Genomic DNA, 16,979 nt, shown 5'->3' on the forward strand with positions numbered 1-16,979 from the left:
GAGTTTTACGAACCGAAAGATGTACCAAAGCTCCTGTTTTAAAAAGATTTTTGTTTATAATTTTTAATAAGTTATATTCTTTTACCAATATTGTAAATTATTTGGCCCTCAAAGAATTTGTCTTTATTTTACTTTTATTTATTGAAACAAAGACGACTTTAAATTTCTTTTAATTAATTTTTAAAGGAACATTTTTTCTTGTTAAAAAAAACGAGTAATGAATCCCTCAGGATTACTCAATTGGGCAAAAGGGAAACTTGAGGGCTTCTAATAAGCTTTGCGTTTTTTTAATAAAAAAAATGATATTTTTAAGCTTTTCTAACGTCTGCTACCGCCATTAATAGAAGTGGAATCACCATAGTATTCAATTATATTACGTATTTTGTTATTATTTTTTTTTGCATATTCATACAAATAATTATGTACCACTTCATTAATTAATTAATTAATTATTACTGTATTATATACAAAATGTAAACCACATATCGACGTTTCCTAATTGTTTACATTTATCCCAATTTTATCATTCAAACGAATTTCAAATATTCCTGTACTTAATTTAGGTATTAACAGATATTAATAGGCGCGATAATAAAACTATTTGCATATTTAGAAAACATCTGCTATGTTAAAAATCAATTAAAGGAAATGTTTATTACTTACCATTACTTACGATCCATTTTTTCTTTTTACACTAGGTTATAAGTATATTGGATTCAGACATGTTTTTCCTTGTAGTTATTAGATTTCGTTTAACATTGGAAACTCTAATAGATTTTATTATTTCTCCTTAAATCTTTTTGAACTTTCGGTTTTTTGTTCTGTTGAACTTTCTTGTTTTTTTTTGTTTTTTGGAAGCCATGTAGGACTTTATTCAGACAGCAAGAAAGTTCGTGCAAGTTTCTAAATTGAAGGCTTTAGTATACGGATATTTATTGTGAAGCTTCGCTACTTAAGCTTGTCGGAATTCGAACAGAGATGGTAGAAGTTCTAATGGGGCCCTTGCCTCTACCATTTCCTATGCCATTATAATGAGTGCATTGCCAAATGGGTCCATTGACTCCTAAACGCTGTTAGAAGTTTACATACAGACATACAGACGTAATACAAAAGACTTGATTTGAAGGTGGCAAGCAAACTTTAACAGAAACAGGAGGTACGGTTAATAAAGTGAATTAGGGGGGTAGGGGGGTCACCAAATAAATAATGGACTGATTTTGTTATTAACTTTATAACAAATACGACTTTACTTAAAATAGTGCAAATTATGTGCAGTTTTACTGTAAGTAATAGAAAAATAGTTTATGTATTAACATATATTTTTACCAATATCATACAACACACTTTGGCGAGATATATAAATATATGACATTTATATATTTACAGAAAAAACACCTTCAGAAATCGGTCACTTTACAGTACATACATACTAATAGAATTATGGAAAATAATCCTAATTTATACAGTTTTGCGAAAATGTGTTTGTGAAGAGTTTCATTTTTCATTTATTTACATTGAATATTATCATACAATACACAAAAATAAGTTTTATCACAAAAATTGTTGTCTCAATTTTTTGTCCAAAAGTATACAGAAAATTCCACTAAACTTTTTTACGAACATATCTATCTAACAAGTAACAAAAATTGTACAAATATTTTTGCCCGGTGAGCAACAACATTTTATAGTAAATATGCATATGTTATTAGAATATGACACTGAAATTACTTCAAGCATCCTTCATTATTAAGGGACTGAGAGAAAAAGAAATGCTTTTTAGGTGTATATCAATTGTTGAAAATTACATCTCTACCTTTTTAAATTCGAGATCAATTTATAAAATTCCTTGTAGCAGAACATAACAATTGAAATAGTAAAACGATTACAAGAATTAATATTACTTATTGTATTAGTTAAGTCTTCACCTTCAATAAATTTAAGAAAGTTTGTGATTTCTTTTACAAATTTACAAACCATATAACATTTTTACATTCAAATGCATTAAATTGAAACATTTATTGTCTAAGATTTTATTAGGTACATCTACAGTGTAGTTTCAATGTCGACAAATCATAAGGAAATTGAAATTATTATCCAAATTTTCAACTTCTAAAAACGTATTTTTGTAATGTAATTAACATATTAAATAACAAATTCGTTATTGTATTTTGTTATCATACATTTTTGGGATCATGGGACATCTCATACTCAAATTAATTTATTTATTGATTGATTTCTTCGTTTAAAAACTTCTTTTTTCGTAAACTTTTGGACTCCAGAACTCCTTTATAGTAAACTGTCACTTAACATCGTTTGATCTTCTTCTGAGCTCCTCATATGTCACCAGAGGTCAGTTATTCCTGGTAAATTGGTTACTTCGATTTCATCCCTAGAAGACGACCGCTGATTCCTGTAAAACCGTGTTCGAAATACAATGGTGCCTATCACAACCAGCGCGTTCACGATCACAAACACGAACGCCAACAATGCCACATGACCCCTGAAACCTATATTTTCTTCGGCGATTCCTCTTTTCTCTACCGTCATAGCCAAAGCCATCCCGTCCGCTGATTTATTGTGTCCTCCATTCGATAAATTTTCTTGTAATCTTTTGGCAGAATCGTTTCTACCGTTCGTTTCCTCTTTTGTCGCGTTCCGAATTAAATTTGTAGCATTTGGCACACGTTGAGTTTCCTGTGGAAGTTTTTGTTTGTTTATTTTATATTTGGGTCTGGAAAGGTCCTTCTTTGTTGTTGCACCGGATGGGTCAGGTGCATGAGAATTGTCTCCATTAAGCCTTCGAAACCCGGGCGTAATATCGTGCTCCGGGCTTCCTTTACCCCATTCCCGGGGAGTAATTTGTGTTCCTGGAACACCCTTCCTCGAGTTCATTAGCGTAAATGGAGCAATTTCGGCCGCAAGATTATCGTGAGCCGTTTGACGCAAATTATTTGCATTTTGTTCGGTAAATGGACTGCTATTATCCCGCAGGGCTTTCGCGTGTCCCTTCGTTTCCTCGGAACGTGTCTCTTCTTTGTCTTTATGAAGTTTCGCCGGCTCGGCACATTTTTCTAAAGACGCGGACTTGTCAGATAGCAAATTGGTTCTATTGTCTGCATATGACACTTCATTAGCTGCCGGTTCCTTTTTTGCAAACTGCTGATGGCTACAATTATTTCTAATCGACACGTCTGCTTTGTTGTCTGTTAATGTCGCATTCGGCTGCGTAGTCTTTTTGTTCTTTGCTTTTGTTCTGTTCAGTTTCTTGGTTTTTGATGGTTCGCTATTGCTAAGATTAACTATTTTTTGTAAATCTATAAGCGGCACGTTCTTTAGTTCCAACGGGCTGTCGCAAAGAATCATGCGATTCTCTAACGAGTCCTGTCTCCTCAGCCAGGACGCGAGCCAATAAAGATCTGAACAGTTTAAAGGATTGTCTTGCAGAAGCAATGTGTGCAGCGAAGGTAACAATGCTAGTAAGTCGTTCCTTACGTGGGTCAGTTCTGTACCTCTAAGGTCAATCTTTTGAATTTCGCCCGCAGAAAACAAGAAGACCGTGTTGTTTAGAAATTGCTTGGCTAATTTCGGACTTCCAGAGATATCAAGCACTGCTAAATGATCCAATATTGTTAGACCTGTTGTGTCTGGATCAAAATAAGCATCCAAATTGGAAAGCCTTAATGTCTGAAGCTTACCCATACTAGATAATAAAACAGCCGGTAGTGAACTGATAGGGTTCCTAGATAAATCCAAAGTGATTAAACTAGTTAAAGGACTGAATGCTGAAAGTTCAACTGTTTCGATATTATTGTCATTTATAAGTAATACTTCTAGGGATCCTAGAGCAGCGAATTCATCTTTGGCGATTGTCTTTAATTCATTGTATTCCATGTGGAGAGTGTTCAACTCAACTGGAAGACTGTACGGTACATGATTTAGCTTATTGCTCGTCAAGTAAAGGATTCTTAGAAGATCTAGTCGTCCAAAAGCGTCCTCTTCTATTGTTTCTAAAAAATTGTACGAGAGGTCGAGCACCTGAATCAAGGGATACGAATCGAAATCACCACGGCTTATAGTTTTGAGGGAATTATGGCGTAAACGAAGGATCCTTATCGTTTGGGTTAAAGCCGAAGGGACACGTGCCAAACCACATTCGGACACGTCCACGTTCTGTAGGAGCTTACCGGGTCCCAGATACAATTCGTATGAGCCTCCCAACGCAGGATTTCCGACCAGAAGGAGAAAAAGCAAATTCGGAAACTGCATACTGCCGGGATCCACCCGAGTCAAATTGTTCCACGACAAATCGAGCTGCTGTAGTTTCTGCAAGTCGTTGAAATGACTATTGTCCGCGACGCTGAGTGAGTTGCGGCTAAAGTTCAGACTTTGTAACGCTCTAAGCGGAGTGAAACAGTGGAAACTCACCGCGCGAAGTCGATTTCTCGACAGATCGAGCGACTGCAGTTCGCCAAGACCCACGAAAGCGTTTACACTAACGGTATCTATCATGTTGGCACCAAGATTGAGCACTTTCAGTGAGGGTAACGTCCTGAACGGCGCGTCTTCGATCACTTCGATTCGGTTAAATGACAAATCCAGGGCTTTTAAGCTTTCTAGATTGAAACTACTGTTCGAGTTCGCGAGCGTTGCGATCGCATTTCGCGATAAGTCGAGCGATTGCAATCGGTTCAGCGTTTCGAAATTGAAACTCGACAGTTCGGTTATTCCTCGCACTGACAAATGGCATACATTCAACGGTCCCAACGAGTCTCCCAAGTCTGAAATGTTTACATGGACGCACGCCGTTGCGTTCCCGTTATTACATTTGACACTGTAACTCGAATTAAGTATCGGCTCGACGAGGAACCGCTGATGATGGGCGCAGAGAACGAAACATTGGCCCACGCACAATACGCCAACGCTCATAACGAAAATAACTGAAAGGTGGCGGTCCATCGTATTAACATTACTCGGGGGATGGTGATAATAAGTAGATGGTACGCGTCGTCACATAGTAGCTACCACCGACGCTGTAATATCGCACGTCTTTTAGGCGTCGTAAGCGTACGAATACTGACGCTGGTGGTAAACGGTGTCCGTCGTCGCGACGCTCACGTCTAGCCTGCGCGCTCCGCCGTAACGTCCGATTGCATCCGACGACGACCCCTTTGACGGTACGCTTATTGCGTTTGTTTTTGGAGTTTTAATTGGACCGCTGAAGCTTTAAATTAGACAAATATTTCGTTAGGAAGCTCGCGCAGTTGCATTCAACTGTGCACTTGTAAGAGATACTCCAACAGCTTCGCGCCTCCCCGATTATATTATTAGCAGAGGGGATCTCCGAAAACATTTCTAAATAAATGTCAGTTTGTGATATTGGTGTTTAGGAATCATAATGACAATATCAGTAACGAATTAATTAGAGCAAAACTCAAATCAATGTTGATATGGGACAAGTTATAGCCGAAGAAAGGGCATTAATTTGTCTGTAGTTATTTTTTCTTTGCTGTTATACATTGTAGACCCTGTACATATATCATCATCATAAGGTCGTCAGTCTTAAGACTGCTTGGACACGCACCTCCACTCTTTCCTATCCTGAGCTAATCTTCGCATTTCCTTAAAACTAGAACATCCAATATTACCCTTAACTATTTGCGAACAGTAATCTAATCTAGGTCTACCTCTACTTTTCTTAACTCCTGTTTCTGCCTATAATATGTCTCTGACTAGACCTTCATGCCTAAGAAGTTCTCCTACCAACCCATCTCACCTATTTCTTATTGACTTCCGTAGTCCTTTGTTCTCATATTCTTTCTAATACCTCTTCATTTCTAACCTTCTCTATCCACGGTATCCTCATCATTCGCCTGTAACACCACATTTCGAAAACCGTCCTGACTTATCTGACTTTCTAGATACCTAAAATCAGCCACTTCTTCTAATCTTTCGTCTCCTATCTTTATATTCGCTCTTTCCCTACATATTCCTCCCTTGCTTACCAGTATTTTTGTTTTACTTTTATTTATTTTTATACAATACTGTCTTGTCAATGCCGCTTCCGTTTTATTTAAAGCTATCTCTAACTCCTCCTTTGCTAGATGCTAATACAGCTATATCATCTGCAAATTTAAGCATANCAACAGCAACAATTTTTTTCTCAATAATTTGAGGTAGTGTGTAGTGGGTAAAAAATTCAGGAATGAATTTTCAGAATAATATTTCATATCGAATTTTCTATAGTATCTTTTCCTTTAATTTAAGTTTTTTTGTAATAAAAATGTATCTAAACCGTTACACCTGGAATGATTTCGATTCGGTAAACACACCATTAACTCTCTCTGTTTAACCGCACGTTAATTAACGACAATAATGAGGAAAAAAGTGATGATTGTTGTTTATTTGTTTATAGTAAAATGCAAGCCTAACAAAGTTGCAAAATTTCGTGCTTTTCCAGCTTTTAGTTTTCCAACTGCGAGTGCAATATCGTTTAAATGAGAAAAGTAATATTTTACGATTCGCAGTCACGTATTTCCGGCGAGACTGCACTATTTGCGGTGGCAGAGAAGAGAATATGCTGGCAATGCCTATTAAAATGGTCGTATAGATCTTCAAGTTCTCGAAATATCTTATTCTGTCAACTTGTTATCACAAACAACGAAACATCTCTCCAACTGAAACTTTGTCTATCCAATAATACAAATAAAACTTTTATGTCACACATCTACCGCGTATTTTTCGTCAAACTAGACAGAAGTAATTTTAGTTGTATTTATTTCGTTTTTTTATCAGAGAATATTTACATATAAACACCTCAGAATTCGCGACAAAATCCAATATATCGAAAGTATTAGGCTTGTGGTACAGTTTCATCTTTTTAGTTGTAGTGTTGTATCATCAGACGAACTAACTACATCCAAATTCATTACAAAGATCCCTATGCGAAAACCATAGATGTTAGGACATTATTATGTGACAATTTAGTGTACAATAAACAATCTTAAAAAATCTTTAAACGCCAAAAATATTATTATTTACTTAATAAGACACTAATGTCTTGAAACGAATCTGACTTTGACCCTAGTCATGTTTACATCTATTTTTGATGACCACAGTCTTTTGATACGATATTACAAATGGCATTTGGGACACTCTGTATATAGGACGACTTAAAAAAGTACCTAGAATTGCGAATTAAAAGAAAAAACACGTAACGAACTTGGCGGGGAAAAACAGAAGAGATAATGTTTAGTATGCAAAAAGAATAGAAAAATCTTATATAAGATAACAGAATTTTTCGTGGAAATGCCAATGTTTAGAATAGTAATGCTAAATATAGGACTGAAAATAAATTAATGGTACAGCAAATCACCTACGACACGGGGTGTAATAGAAAAGGCTTGGAAATTACCACTCCTAATGCAGGACACGTTGCGAGACAGCACAAGTCCGTGAAATGAAAAGAAAATTCAAACAGAAAAAGACTTTCAAAAGTGTTAGCTAATGTTACCTTTCCATTCGTTATTAGACATAATATAGCCAAACCTTACAAATATTATGTAAATTGTTTTCGAACATATGTAACCGTAAATATTTTCTTTTGTATCTTGTACAGATTTATTTAATCTTTTGATCCTTATCTTTAGTTTTCTTCAAAGAAATTTCAGTTGTTGCTAAATGCCTTCCTTATTCAGAAAATGTTTGATCGACTACTGTTAATAGGTTGAAAATATATGATGGATTTGTTAATGAAATTAAAGCAAATACCTCTGCCATTAAATTTATTAAAATCAAGGGTTCTGGTCTTCAGAAGATTAGGGAGTTAAAACGAGTGAATAGAAGATGAAGACACTTGTCTTTGCTCATTGTTTGTGATAACTTCTGTGGATTTCAATGACACTAGGTATAACTTTGGATTTTAATTTACAATTTCAATGACATCTCTTTTTGCAATTTTTAATCTTCTTTTACTTGTCGCTTTTACAATTAGTCCTTATGTGTGTAGGTAAATGCTATAACTTTTGCTGCCCTAGTGCAGCATAATATGAGCACAGGTGTAGGTAGATAATGTAGTAGTAAGCAGGTACATATCTCGTGTGGTTTCTGTGCGTTAGAACCATTTTAAGACAACATAAGCGCGTCTGTATACCAACGGTGACTGGCAAGAATTAATGATCAAACGTCTGGTTGAAGGGCTACGTGTGCAAGACAAATTGCACCCGGAGCAAGGCACAGCAGCTTCGGCCAGGGATTGGATAGATTACTGCAGGTTTTCTAAACAAGGACCCTGAATGTAACAGGAATAAATGAGGACAAATCCTGCAGCTTACGATCGCAAATTTGTTCAGGTTTCAACTAGATCTCCACCAGGTAGAATAGCTATGAGATTACGACGAGACACAACAATTAAATTTCAAAATGGTTAAATGTAGATGAAGATAGACTGTTCACTTGAATCGGTCTAACGCAAATTAATTGTAATGTATTGAAATGTTAGAAATTCGAAAAAGGTTTTTAAGGGTGTATGTTTGGAGCGTGGCGTTGTACGAGTGCGAAACATGGCAGTGGGAGCGGCGGAAAAGAAAACGTTAGAAGCGTTCGAAATGTGGCGTTATAGGCGAATGGTGAGGATACCGTGGATAGAGAAGGTTAGAAATAAAGAGGTATTAGAAAGATTAGGAGAACAAAGGACTCTATATAAGAAATAGGCGAGATAGGTTAGTAGGACACCTTCTCAGGCATGAGGGTCTAGTCAGAGACATATTAGAGGCAGAAGACCTATCCTAGATTACTGTTCGCAAACAGTTAAGGATGTGGGTTGTTCTAGTTTTAGAGACCGAGCGGCATGGCCTAGAAGTTTAGACCATTGCTTAGCATTAGGGAGGACGCCGGTTCGATTCCGGGTCCGTCTGCCTTGGTCGAAGTTTTTCTGTGGTTTCCTTGGATCACCTAGGCAAATGCTGAGGCAGTAATATTCCACAGATAATGTTTCATTCTCTTCTGTCTTCATTTCGTCCGTCTCATCTTTTTCACCCGAACCACCACCCACCCATTCCCACAATTCCTGGAAACAGGCTGAAGAGGGCCTTCCGCCCTACCTTCCGGCGTAGTCCGGAGGGACTCCCCGACCACCTGCATTACTGGCTGGTGGGAATGAAATACCCAAAAGAAAAAGAAAAGAAATCTAGTTTTAGGGAAATGCGAAGTGTAGCTCAGGATAGGAAAGAGTGCAGGTGCGTGTCCAACCTGTCTTAAGACTTTTTCGAAAACATCAAAGGATTCATGTATTTATTTAAGGACAATACAGTTTTGGCTATGACGTGCCCTGAATTCCATCCAAATTTATCTTTTGTTCTGGCTTTTATAACCACATAGAGATAAAAAGAATTATAGCTTTCATCATCAAAAGATTTCAACGTTGATAATTTCGAAATCGTTTACTTGTGTTGCCTTTAAACTTTCAGTATTCTACAAAATTTTAGAGGACCTGCAAATGAACTGGGATTACTGTTCGCAAACAGTTAAGGATGTAGGTTGTTCTGATAGTTTTAGGGAAATGCGAAGATTAGCTCAGGATAGGAAAGAGTGGAGGTGCGTGTCCAACCAGTCTTAGGACTGACGACTTTATCATGATGATGTTGAAATGTTGTTTATAATCTGGAAGTAAAATAGGATGTGAATTGAAAGAATTTAATTTCTTGAATCGGGAACAGGGGCGGTTTTTTTACATGACGTTTTGCGTAAATTTATTCATGGGTTAAAGAAGCCGTTGTAAAGCCAAAATATTTCAAGATATGAAACTTGGATAGTTGCCACATCATGTCCAAGAAAATGGTCAATAAAAGTTTATCGTCGAAACTAAGACTTGAATTTCCTTCAACTGAAAATCTTTGACCTCATACAATGTAAAATTTATTTTATAACTCTATATTTTAGCTACATGTATCGCACACCATATATGTTTGGGCAATTTCCAACAATATGTTGTTCAGTAAGAAAATACTTAGAGGGCATTAAACATTTTATTGTAAAGTACATAACGGTTTTTTTTTTGTGAAATGCTTTCGTGGAAGAGTCCTTATAAACTTTGAAGGCCACTTTCGCCGTCGAATGCGAATGCATCAACAATATTTCGTGCATCTTTTTCATTAATAATTAAGACTTAATTATATGAGTTTTACGAACCGAAAGATGTACCAAAGCTCCTGTTTTAAAAAGATTTTTGTTTATAATTTTTANCATTTCGCGATAAGTCGAGCGATTGCAATCGGTTCAGCGTTTCGAAATTGAAACTCGACAGTTCGGTTATTCCTCGCACTGACAAATGGCATACATTCAACGGTCCCAACGAGTCTCCCAAGTCTGAAATGTTTACATGGACGCACGCCGTTGCGTTCCCGTTATTACATTTGACACTGTAACTCGAATTAAGTATCGGCTCGACGAGGAACCGCTGATGATGGGCGCAGAGAACGAAACATTGGCCCACGCACAATACGCCAACGCTCATAACGAAAATAACTGAAAGGTGGCGGTCCATCGTATTAACATTACTCGGGGGATGGTGATAATAAGTAGATGGTACGCGTCGTCACATAGTAGCTACCACCGACGCTGTAATATCGCACGTCTTTTAGGCGTCGTAAGCGTACGAATACTGACGCTGGTGGTAAACGGTGTCCGTCGTCGCGACGCTCACGTCTAGCCTGCGCGCTCCGCCGTAACGTCCGATTGCATCCGACGACGACCCCTTTGACGGTACGCTTATTGCGTTTGTTTTTGGAGTTTTAATTGGACCGCTGAAGCTTTAAATTAGACAAATATTTCGTTAGGAAGCTCGCGCAGTTGCATTCAACTGTGCACTTGTAAGAGATACTCCAACAGCTTCGCGCCTCCCCGATTATATTATTAGCAGAGGGGATCTCCGAAAACATTTCTAAATAAATGTCAGTTTGTGATATTGGTGTTTAGGAATCATAATGACAATATCAGTAACGAATTAATTAGAGCAAAACTCAAATCAATGTTGATATGGGACAAGTTATAGCCGAAGAAAGGGCATTAATTTGTCTGTAGTTATTTTTTCTTTGCTGTTATACATTGTAGACCCTGTACATATATCATCATCATAAGGTCGTCAGTCTTAAGACTGCTTGGACACGCACCTCCACTCTTTCCTATCCTGAGCTAATCTTCGCATTTCCTTAAAACTAGAACATCCAATATTACCCTTAACTATTTGCGAACAGTAATCTAATCTAGGTCTACCTCTACTTTTCTTAACTCCTGTTTCTGCCTATAATATGTCTCTGACTAGACCTTCATGCCTAAGAAGTTCTCCTACCAACCCATCTCACCTATTTCTTATTGACTTCCGTAGTCCTTTGTTCTCATATTCTTTCTAATACCTCTTCATTTCTAACCTTCTCTATCCACGGTATCCTCATCATTCGCCTGTAACACCACATTTCGAAAACCGTCCTGACTTATCTGACTTTCTAGATACCTAAAATCAGCCACTTCTTCTAATCTTTCGTCTCCTATCTTTATATTCGCTCTTTCCCTACATATTCCTCCCTTGCTTACCAGTATTTTTGTTTTACTTTTATTTATTTTTATACAATACTGTCTTGTCAATGCCGCTTCCGTTTTATTTAAAGCTATCTCTAACTCCTCCTTTGCTAGATGCTAATACAGCTATATCATCTGCAAATTTAAGCATAATAATAATTGTACGTATAATATTCATTTTAATTCTACGTAGTTTGCTACGCAAAATTGTGAAAATAAGTTGCACGGGAATGCAGTCCGTTCTCGTTTTGATCATTTCTTAACGAGCATACTACGAGGGTAATGATGGAGATGCTTGCAGCACAAAAATACCTCATTATGTAAAGAAAGTAGACTCCAACTAGTGCTAAATGAAAATTCCGTTTTTATGAAAAGTTTGAATACAAAGTTTTTGGCAAGGTAATAAAAGCTTCGTTAGCATTATATCTAAAGGGCTGATTATTTTATTTTCTACGGTATACTATTATTTGGAACGGCGAGTTATTGGGGAGTGAGTGCGAGCCGACTGTGAGCCTAAAATGAGAAACGTAACATATTCGCACATAAATACATTCCAATTTGACGCCCTTGGTTTGAATGTGTTTTTGATTCCTGTTACTGCTCTGTTAGTAGGAGTTTTCTATTAAAACGACGCGATTGAGAAAAATATGAGAATCACCTCAATATGTGTATATACAAACTCGTTAGGGGCCCTTGTAGTTCGCAGACGAGCAAAAAGCTTTGCCGTTAGAAAAGCTCACTATTTATCAAATCTGTATCAGAGATTTTAGTGAAATTGCCAAGAGCGGAATGTAACCCCATTATTGCATTCGGGGCGTCTTATTCGAGAAGTCGCGATCCTGTCTTCAGTCTACGGCCACTCTTTAAGGGCACGTGCATACATACATCTAAAACTGAACGGAATCATTTCCATTTTCTACCGTCTGATAATATCAAATTGACATTTGCGTCTCAAATGGGTTTTCTTTGGCAGATACATCAACCTGTAGGTAATTCCTTCCATTTCGTTACGAAGAAATGGGAAGTTCAGATGCCTGTCAGTATTTAAGTGCACCTCCAATGATTGTCATCTCTAAAATACCTTATGCCAAGTTCTCATAGAAAAAAGAGTGCTAAAAACAATGAAGGCTTTCATTCAGTAATTATTTTAATTAATAGTTGTCACTCACGTTAGCTAAAGTTCAATATAGTTCAGCTAATGTCAATATGTTTGTTTTTCATGATTAAAAATCAGGGAACAAGTAATAAAATGTGTTTGAAATTTGAACTTGGTTGTTTGAAAGATTTGCCAAGTTCAAAAATCAAGTAAACTCTTTCAAATTACTCTTATTTTGTATCTGTTCTTTAAGAAGTGTTTCATTTTTCAGTGTTAGGTTAATTAAACATGGCAATAACTTGGCAACTGAAGAATTAGCGGCAATCAACAAAATTGTGCTTTTCCAGATTGCCAGTATTTATTTTGGCGATTTTCCAAGTCAAAAGCAAGTATTGCATGTGTGTTTGCCAAGTTCAAATCGTGTTGCCAATTTTTTCATGATTATTTTTAGTTATGAACGCTTTTTGTTGGAAAACACTTTCATCGGTGTTGTTTTGTTTGTGAACTTGGCACCAGAAATGACGATGATTTCGAACTAGGCAATTTTCAACTGATTACATCACATATAACATAACTATTGAGTTGGTTAATTAGAGAAGAGCCTGCGGCAGTGTCGGTATTAAAATAAAGTTTGAACATGGCGAAGTTCGAGTAGATGTTAAATTTAATTGGTTTCTTTTCAAAAGCACGTTGTCGGATCATTATTAACACGGGAGAGCCCTTTCAAGTGTTACATCAAAGTCTTTGCATGGCCTTTACATGCATGCGTACCTCCACAAAGAGATAATCTACGTTAACGTCGTTATGTGAAGTTTATTTTCGGGTTAAGTTAAATATTCTGGTTGAATGGATGGATCGTCTTTTGGTACGAACCCATTAATGCGAAGAGATGTGAATAATGTAAGAGAACCACTTGACCGAGAGCGAGCGAAAGAGGAGATCGCACACGTTAGGTACCCACTTCTCGACGGCGTCGCCGTGTTCCCATTTCTGATGAGAAGTATTTAAAGCCATTAGAATACCCGCCCGAAGTGTGGCGTTCGTAAGGGTAGATGATAGATGATGCGATTCCCGCACCCGGGACCACCCCGAGAACCTGGCACAAAATTAGGTTCGTGGTTGACTGACGCGAAAACAGATAAATTATTACAGTAGACGTAGGTACTACAACTAAAAGTCTGGGATCCCCCTTCTCAGAGAAAAGTAAACTGTGTCGTACCGTCTCATCATTAGTTCATTTGGAATAATCCAGATGGCGACATATCATAAGAATTAGCTTCACCGAAACACATTTGGAGTAAGATTGTGTTCTAATGTTTGTCTCTTATCGAAGCTGTACTTAACTACTTCATTTTAGGAAAACATTTTGGTTTAGCTCTGACGGAACTATGTAGGGCGTGCTAACGAGATCAAATGAGATTGAAATTTCATCAGATCTTATCAAAGTTGTACTTAACTACTTCATTCTCATCATTAGTTCATTTGGAATAATATAGATGGCGACATATAAGAATTAGCTTCACCTAAACCCATTTGGAGTAAGATTGTGTTCTAATGTCTGTCTCTTATCGAAGCTGTACTTAACAACTACATTTTAGGAAAACATTTTGGTTTGCATTACTTTTCCTGCAAGTATATAGAAATGCCATCTTGACTAGAAGTGACGCATTTCGAATATTACCATTCACTATTTTTGCTAAGCAGAAAACAGACAAACAAAAAGCGATGGTAAAAATCTTCTTTTGTTTTGAATTCATTACTTTTTCAAAGGTTGTCATGAAGATCCCTCGATGAAAACCTTCGACTTTTACGGGTTAAATTTATTCACTGGCTCGCTCTCGTCTTAAGATTGTCCTCTCGTATAGCGTGCTTCGTTTCCGCCTGAAAAACGATAAATTCTGAAAATGGACTTGAGAGTCCGACCTTATTATCGGAAAAGTCGGAAAAGCAACTTCTTGGAATTACGTTTTGATGCGCCATCTGAGAGCTCCTTATGTTTTGTACATTCGGCCAGGAAGCAAGCGTCTTTTTTTTTGAAATGTTTGCACATGCTTATTTTTGAAAAACAAATACAATATTAGACACTCCATATACTTACGCACTTACCACTTTTTCTAGTAGATTCACATGAACATATCAAATTCTGTTATAGGTGAACTTTTTGACTTATGTTATGTTATTATTTAGTTTCAACGCCCACATACTTAGAAAATGCGATTTTCTTAATTGAGTACCTAATTTGTTGCTTGAACAAGTTTCTAGCAGTCTCTGACGATTCCCATTTGCTAACTGAGTTATTTAATATGACCTTGTTTCGACCTTTTCTTATTAAATTATTCAACAATTTTCGCTCGGCGTTCCACACGCCCTTCTTCTTATCGGCAAATCTTGTTTGGGTTCTGATCTTGACCTGGCCTAGGTACCTTTACGTAAAATATTGATATATTTACTTACATAACGCCCTATACTAGTTTAGTATCTACTTGTATATCTACCTGTACTTTCTTTAAAATACAAAAGAAACATGTATCTCCTTGTTATCCTTTTCTCACATGGATATCATGACTTGTTTCCTGCCTCTCTTCTTCATATCTACCTGCACGTAAATAAAAACAATATAGGCACAGAAGAGGCATGCATTTTTGAGAAAAAGTAAAGATGGAAGTGTCAAAGGACTTAACCACTATAACTCTCCCTTCTTTCTTGTTGTCTTTTCCTACCGTAAGTCCAGTTAATTTAAGGTTATAATGTTATGGGAGCAAAAGACAACACGAACCACGTAAGTACTTGTTACTAATCGTAGAAATTTAACATGTACTTATGTATACTGTGGGTACGTCTTATGTTTTAAGAACTACTAAACGGTAAGGTACAAGCAAATAGTTTAATTACAATTACAGTTAATTACTGTTTGTTTCATAATACAAACGATTATGGAGGAAGCAACCGAAGCATGGCAAGGAAATTGCATTTACGTTAAACATCAACATTGTGGTAGTTGCACTGTAGATAATAATATCATCGTGGGATTATTGAGGGGTTTGTGTTAGTATACGTTTGATACTCTCCCGGAATGATCTCCCTTCGACATGAACGGACGTGTGTGTGCTTACAGATCTCTTGTTCATGCAGAGAGAATACGTTACTATATAACCGATTGGGAAATTTTGGACAAAAGCAAAAATAGAAAAGTATCATGCATTTTTAGACACAGTAAAGGGGGATGAAACATTTAAAATTAATGCAGCACGCATTGATACAAGGCAGATTATTGATGATGTCAACAATTTTGTAAAGTAACAGCGTAGGTTTAGTTTTCTAATCTAGGTATGAACATTTATGAATACTGTTTAACTTTAATAGGGTCATTTTATGGTATTTCTCTGTGACTTAAGAAATATGTTAAAGGTCATATACTTGTAGTATGATTTTGGTTATTGTCGGAAAATTGTATGTAGAAGGACCCTTGTGGGTATGAGAGATATATGTTTTGTAAGTGATGATGCTTATGGGGCACCTTTTGCCCAGGATGTAATGGCTTAGCCCCGGAGCTGCGGCTCGTTTGGCCGACGGATTTTCGCTCTGAAACAATTCCTCCCTGATAAATTACACTCGGTCAGTTACCATCACTTTCATAATTCCCAATAATATTTTTGATGGCACAAACATAAACTGGGCAACTTTAAGTAGAAAAATCCACTATTGAGTACCTAAAGTAGGTTTTTTTAGAGGGGAAATCCCTACAGTAGAGATACCCTTATCATACAATTGGAGAGTAAATTTTAGACACATCAAGGAAACTGCTCATAGGAGATAACAACCTTTTAATGGTAGGACTAAAAATTGCCTTGAAGGCGGCTGGTTTGTACGATGGGCAAAACAGGAGTAAAGCGTTTATGTTCTTTATTGTTCTGTCGAAACCTCCACACGGGTTTGTTATCATCAGCACTCCAATGGCAGTACTGATATAATTCTAATCAATTGACGATTTTGGTGGTTTAGGTATAGAAAACCCTAGACAAAAAGTCCAGTCTCTCAGTGTCTTTCAGAGTCTTTCAGCGTCTCTGAGAGCGTCTCTCACAGTCTCTCGGTTATTTCCTAGGTGTTTTATGGATCTCTCACAGTATCTGTATGAGAGACTCGAACGATAAAATTGTTAATTCAGAGATTCGAGTCTCTCATTCAGAGACTGGATACGAAATGAGGATCTCTCTATGAGCGACTCGAGTCTCTCGTTCAGAGATTCGAGTCTCTCGTTCAGAGACTGGATACGAAATGAGGATCTCTCTATGAGCGACTCGAGTCTCTCGTT

General features: G+C 37.0%; 2 protein-coding genes across 2 annotated transcripts in view; one reads left to right on the forward strand and one right to left on the reverse strand.

The window, feature by feature from the left end:
* LOC108738658 (protein timeless homolog) overlaps positions 1–16,979 on the forward strand; it is a 112,842-nt gene that overhangs the window by 41,090 nt on the left and 54,773 nt on the right. The window lies entirely within an intron of this gene.
* Positions 1,498–5,189, reverse strand: LOC108738659 (probable LRR receptor-like serine/threonine-protein kinase At4g20940). Its single transcript, XM_018472181.2, has one exon. The coding sequence runs from the start codon at positions 4,954–4,956 to the stop codon at positions 2,341–2,343; it is 2,616 nt and encodes an 871-aa protein (XP_018327683.1). The 5' UTR covers positions 4,957–5,189; the 3' UTR covers positions 1,498–2,340.

This window comes from Agrilus planipennis, unplaced genomic scaffold (genome assembly GCF_000699045.2).
Source record: "Agrilus planipennis isolate EAB-ADULT unplaced genomic scaffold, Apla_2.0 scaffold135, whole genome shotgun sequence".
In the NCBI taxonomy this organism is placed as follows: Eukaryota; Metazoa; Arthropoda; class Insecta; order Coleoptera; family Buprestidae; genus Agrilus; species Agrilus planipennis.

Excerpts from the sequence above, each read along its gene's own strand:
- LOC108738659 (XM_018472181.2), bottom strand. The coding sequence starts at position 4,956 with ATGGACCGCCACCTTTCAGTTATTTTCGTTATGAGCGTTGGCGTATTG.